Source organism: Mytilus trossulus, chromosome 12, assembly GCF_036588685.1.
Source record: "Mytilus trossulus isolate FHL-02 chromosome 12, PNRI_Mtr1.1.1.hap1, whole genome shotgun sequence".
NCBI classification, from domain to species: Eukaryota; Metazoa; Mollusca; class Bivalvia; order Mytilida; family Mytilidae; genus Mytilus; species Mytilus trossulus.
Window position 1 is genome coordinate 34,628,307 of NC_086384.1, and position 6,499 is coordinate 34,634,805.

Sequence of the window (6,499 nt, forward strand, 5' to 3'; positions counted from 1 at the left end):
CCTTTACTTGTTCCATTCATCTTGTCCATCCGTTTTATCTGGTATGCTTCCGTTAGATGTCCATTTTATGCAGTACTCATCCGTTGGATGTACGTTCGACATCCGTTTCTGTTTATCGTACGTTGCATATCCATTTGTGTGTCCGTTATGCATTCGTTACGCGTCCGTTTTATTTGGTCAGTATATCAACGGACTCCCAACAGGTAACAATTCTGTCAACAGACAACTTTTGTTTTCATCCTTTAGTTGTTTGTTCGTGATATCCGGAAGGTGTGACCGAGGCTAACAGGATATCTTATGTCTGTTGTAGGAAACCCTATCATTTGTCGATTAAAATCTAAATAGTTAATAATAAGTATTATTTGAAATAGCAAGAAAGCCAATGTCCGCAGGAAAAAATATAAAGATTGTAAAAAAAAAAAAGAAATTGAAACTTTCCTTTTCCAAGAAAATAGCACGTCGTTGACAATGATAAAAATATGTTTCTCTACTTCATGGAATAAAAATCCATTGGTACACTTGATTTAGGAAAAAGCAACTCATGTGGATCTTTATTTCAACGTCACTAAAACAAGACATAAGCTGAACTCTCACATCAAATCGATGTCGACTCCTTGTTCCGGGTTCAGAGATTTTATTGTCAGGTGTTGATAACGCTAAATTTTCAAATATCTAGGTATACCAACACATACCAAAGTTATGATAAGGAAATTCAATCAATTCTGATTTTGTGTCACAAAACAGTCCAGAAAAATTCTGATCAAAGGATAATAACTTGAACAAGATGTTACCCATTTTAAAATAAAACAAAGGACGGATAATTAAAAACTAGAAAAGAGAACCTTTTTTGTAATTAAGTGAATCGTACCTCCTATACATTTCGTGGAATATGATTGGTTAAAAGCGGTTGCGTGAAAACCAAGTATATTCCATATAAGGTTAGTAGGGAGGCAAGGTTTATTTCAATATACGGTTAGTAGAGGAATTACGACTGGCACTATTTGATTGCAATGTATTGATTGTTCTTTTTCATATTGTTGTATCAAGCTTGTTGATATAAAATTGTTATTGTTGACATTAGTATTTCGTGCGCAGACCAATGGAAGTAGGTTCTTAAAATTGAAAACTTGAACACTTTAATATGTAAATAAGAAGATGTGGTGTGATTGCAAATGTGACAACTCTAGTCTTAATTCATAAAAAAAAGATAGTCGGTAAGATAAATTCGTTACATAAAATGTGATAGTTACCTAATACGATACATACAGGGTCTTTCTTATATCCTTGTTATTCATGTTATTCAGATGTAAGAACTCAAATCATACTTTTTAAAGCAAGCTGTTAAACAGCTTACTGCAAAACCCCTCAGTTCTAAAAGAATCAATTCTCCCACTAGTTACTAACATATACTCTTCAACTTTCTTTTATGTTATCGATTGCATGCAAGGTCAATCATTATCAGTAGCGAGACAAATATAGAGGAAAGCTAAAGTCTCTAAAATGAAACATAGAGAACTGGTATGCTCACTTTTTTAATCCAGGCGAAACTGGAAGATCTTAAACAAAATGTAACGGAATTATTAATGTTTAATAATCTTTAATTCGAGTTAATAAGTATATTTGTGGAATTATAATTAAAACAAGAGTACAGCGGCAAACATGTTATGTTGGTGTTTAAGATATCCATACACATGTTCGCCTTCATATCCAGGATGTGTTCTAACCCAAACCATATCACCTTTCTTTAGAAGAACTGGAAAAACTTTGGTATGTGATGTATATATATTGATACCATGTCCGTCAGCAAAAAGATCGTCGATCGGGTTACCATTAAGCACTATATCTAGTGCAATCTGTTTAGATGGCTCAGCAATGACACTGAATGAAATCAGATACACCCCATTAAGTGGTGCTATGAAATGTCCATGTCGGGCGTCATAAGCATTGCCTTCGTTTAATGGAACATTGTCATATTCAACAATCTGATGTGCTCCTAGGCTACTAATGGATTTAGACGTGTATGCTCTGAATGCCACATGTTGTACAGTATCTGGAGTAGGACCTGAAACAAAGCAATATATGTAAACGAAATATTGTCCTATTAAATGTGAAAAAGAATCGTGCAATAGACATATTTGAAAATTACACCGAAACTTAGGTACTAGTGAGTATTAAATATTTACTGCCCTCTGGTATGTTGTTTTAGACCGGGTGCAAATTACACAATGTAGTGGTGTATCACAACACGGCCGACACTCGGCTAACCGAGAGATAGGTCGGTTAATCTATATTGAGTATGTGGCTATATCGGCGGTGGGTCTGTTAATCGGGTTGGCTAAAGTCTGTTAATCAGGTGTTATCGTGAAATCAGTGCAAGGTCAGCATGTTTCATTGTATAACTTTTTAATTATATTTATATCATAAAAACTATTCATGTCTGACAAAATGATTTGGAGAACTGAATCCAGTGGTGTAATTATTTTTTTTCTAGCTTCAATAGACGATCTATAAAATGAAAAGGCGTGTTGCTCATCAGTAAATTTATACACATTTTACACACACAAAATGTACACAAAAATGACAAGTTGGTTAAGTTTACTTGCATGCAATCTTTTGAACATCGAAAAAAGATTGGTATTATGTTTGTTTACCATATTAACATCAATAAGTGAAAAATCTACACGAAAAACTGTATTTTGGTGACACACATCAATTTTTGATAAAAAAAATATGGTCTGTTTATGGGTCGGATGTATAAAACTCGGTCTGTTAATTGGTCTGTTAAGAGTTATGAATGACATTAAAAGTATAATTTAATTGCTATATGGGGTGTTATCTGAATAAAGAGATAGGTCCAAGATTAGTGGCTAGAATAAATGGAAAAAACACATATGCATATTTTTTAAGGTGCCAGCTGAAGGACGCCTACGGGTGCGGGAGTTTCTCTTTACGTTGAAGACCCATTGGGGGCCTTTGTCTGTTGTCTGTTCTATGGTCGGGTTGTTGTCGCTTTGACACATTCCCCATTTCCTTTCTCAATTTTACCTTTGTATTTCGACGTAATTCAAACTTTATATGCAACGCGCTTTGAACGATTGTTAAGCGTTCCTATGGCGTGCAACTAACGTATACCGACTTTGTCAGTTTTCTCTGTACGTTTTGGTGCACGCTGGTCTATCCGCCAATGTGTGACGCCGGCATAAGGTAATATATTCCTGAGGTAGCGAAGAAAACGCATTGAATTTAACCAGCCGAATTGCAACACATGACAGATTCATAGATGTTACATACTTTGAACAGACAAAAAAATTAGGCTGATTGATAACTTGGCGTAAATAATATATTCATGCGAATTCGAGCTGCCAATCAGTCCAGTTAACGCTAATTTGAAGTGACACACCCTTTTAATGAAATGCAGAGAAAAAAAAAAAAAAAAAAAAAGTGCTCTTTCTATAAGGATACTGTTGCACCGTATTGTAATTTTTTCGTCATAAGTACATCTCATTTTTTCAATGTGAAAATATAAACTCAAGGTAGTAAGGCTATTGTCGTGACTAAATAACTCTTAACTGACACGATTTAAATTGTCCAACCCATTAACAGACTGTATACCCCTAATATTCATTAAAATGTGGTATAACTCAACTTATATAACAATTATGAAATATTTATCAATGACAATTGATTTTTTAGAACCAAAGTACTACTTTGTTTCCTTTAAATCATATCTAAAAATGTTTTTTGGCCTTTTATCTAAAATATAATTGCTATGCGTACAAGCATTACAACCACATACTTGCGCGACGCCTTTTCGTTTTACTAAAAATTGCGCAGGCTATGCATTTTAATGGTGAAAAATGTTCTATGATAGATATCATTTTGTCAGACACTTTTCTTTTTTTGATGTGATTCTCATAATGTGCCAAAAAATCAGTATATTTAATAGAGTTTAACAATAAATTGTGAGTTTTACTCTTAACAGACGTATAACCAACCCGATTAACAGACCCACCGCCGATATAGCCGCATACTCAATATAGATTAACCGACCTATCTCTCGGTTAGCCGAGTGTCGGCCGTGCACAACGAGAAACGATATTGACTTTTTCTGTGTAACTTAGGTAGCCAAAACACAGTTAAGAGGAAAGTTAGCTCAACTGTTGTAATGAATATGATTGCTGTTTTCCAAAGCATAATATAAGTTTCTCCCATTTATGTGCATTTAAGCTTTCGTGTAATTTTGTCATTTTAATGTTACATTTTTTAACATTGTTCATCCAAACAGGTTCATCCCAATCATTTCTTTTTTCTTAAAATGTCCTGTACCAAGTCAGGAAAATGGCCATTGTTATATTATAGTTCGTCTCTGTGTGTGTTACATTTTAATGTGTTTCTGTTTGTCGTAGTTCTCCTCGTATATTTGATGCGTTTCCTCAGCTTTAGTTTGTAACCCGGATTTTTTTTCCAATCGATTTATGAATTTCGTACAACGGTTTACTACAGTATAACTGTTACCTTTATTTAATCGAATATCTACAATACTCTTACATTTGAACAGATTTAAACTAATTGAGCCGGCATTGGAATTACATCTTAATCACATGGTAAAGGTTTTACATACTTCCCAACAAAAGCCTCTTTTTGAAATCTTTCCCAATTGAGTCAATCCCTGATTTGTCATTGATATCTTGTTGGGTAACTGTCGGTTTGACCATACTTGAATTCTGGTTTTGCGTTTGGACCAGTGTGCTATTACTGGATGAATGATTTTGATTTCCTCTGTTTTGGGGATTTACATTGTTAACTGCACAACAGACGGTACTCAAACATATCTGTAAAACTGTACTGGTGTGTTCGTTTTCTTTTTTAAGATCATAATTTTCCTTCTCTAAACGCTCCATCCTCCTTTCGAGAAAATCTATTAAAAAAGCACCGATAAATCATCACTTATTTCAAAATATATTCTTGTCTTCCCTTCATGTTTTTGCCGGAGACTAACTAAACGTTTTGGAATTTTATGATTTAACACTATGCACGATAATTAGCATGGATTATTGTGCAATCGTTCTACTCTCGAGAAATGAAAGCAAATAAGTCTTACAAGAATAATTTTTATTATTAGTTGTTAGTGGCCTTGATCTAGCTCTTTGTAGATGTGAGTACTCTCAGATCTATACTCATTGTTGTTAGAATGTAACGAATGTTATTTGTTGTCATCTTAATATCTGGCCTTTTTAACTTTTTTGGATTCGAGCGTCACTGATGAGTCTTTTGAATACGAAACGCGCGTCTGGCGTTTATTCATAATTTAGTCTTGGTATCTATAATGAGTTTATTCACTACTTAACTCAATCTCGAGACTGTTCTTAGAACTTGATATCCTGGTAATATGACGTTGCCGGTGAAGGTTTCTTACTGAGGGTATCACTAATCTTGTTGTCATAACTGTTGTGTTAACACAATTTTTTGTCCTTTTTCTTTTCAAGCATCACAGTGATCACATAATGTGTCTTTTATAAAAGGAAACGTGCGTCTAATGTACAACATTTTGATCCAAGAATTTATTGATACAAGATACAAATTACCATCGAAAGAACACTTTATAAATTATTTGCGTGTAATGTATATTGATTATTCAGTGATGGGTTTCGTGCTAAGCCCATCACTGGTAGTACAAGCCGTGTTAAAATTTGCAAACTTAAAGAATAGAATTACGAACTACATGTAACTTACCAAGTCGTCGTAATATAACATCATTTCCATTATCTGTAGTAAGGGAATTACAGCATTTAAGCCATATTTGGAAAACACCCACATGAATAACAACAAATTTAATCAAAGACATGTTATTATGTCCGATCGTCCTCCAATTTTCAGAGATAACCTAATACCTGACTTATCGAATTGATAAGGAAGACCAAATAAAAGTAAATAAGACTGAAATAAATATTTCACATAAAATGCAAAATTTATAACTGAAGGTCCCATTCTATGGCACGAATATGACTCACTTAAAAATATTAAAGTTCTTATTGAAAAAAATGGTGTAAGTGTAATGGAATTTGACCTTAGACCTTCAGTCATTTATTTGTTAAAATCAGGTAACAGACATATAACTCACAAAAGCATGGTGAAGTTGTTGCTGGTTACCTTTGGGAAAGAGGTGTTTCAAATGTAAGGCCACTTAAATTGCTGGTCTAGGCAAGTCACTTGGTGGAAAAGAAACTTCAAGAGCCAAATTAAAATAAAGGGCTTATGAATAATATGGATCAGACCAGTGTTGAATGATTGAAATTCCTTTAGACTTTCATGACGTTTTAACTAAGGCTTTTCTACTTCAGGCTTAGATTACCTTAGCTGTATTTGGCAAAAAATTTAAGAATTTTGGTTCTCAATGCTCTTCAACTTCGTACTTTATTTGGCCTTTTTAACTTTTTTGGATTCGAGCGTCACTGATGAGTCTTTTGTAGACGAAACGTTCGTAAGACCAAAATGACAC

At 34.0% G+C, this 6,499-nt stretch overlaps 1 protein-coding gene across 1 annotated transcript; it reads right to left on the reverse strand.

Moving 5' to 3' along the window:
• Positions 1-1,634: 1,634 nt before the first annotated feature.
• LOC134692395 (uncharacterized) lies at positions 1,635-5,849 on the reverse strand. Its single transcript, XM_063552844.1, has 3 exons — positions 5,734-5,849; positions 4,622-4,918; positions 1,635-2,062 (listed from the first exon to the last, which is right to left on the reverse strand). Exons 1-3 carry the CDS (start codon positions 5,843-5,845, stop codon positions 1,635-1,637), a joined length of 837 nt encoding a protein of 278 aa, XP_063408914.1. The 5' UTR covers positions 5,846-5,849.
• Between the last annotated feature and the right edge of the window lie 650 nt (positions 5,850-6,499).

Excerpts from the sequence above, each read along its gene's own strand:
- LOC134692395 (XM_063552844.1), bottom strand. The coding sequence starts at position 5,845 with ATGTCTTTGATTAAATTTGTTGTTATTCATGTGGGTGTTTTCCAAATA. Across the intron at positions 4,919-5,733 it reads TGTTATATTACGACGACTTG|ATTTTCTCGAAAGGAGGATG; the intron begins GTAAGTTACATG and ends CTTTTTTAATAG. Across the intron at positions 2,063-4,621 it reads AAAGAGGCTTTTGTTGGGAA|GTCCTACTCCAGATACTGTA; the intron begins GTATGTAAAACC and ends GCTTTGTTTCAG.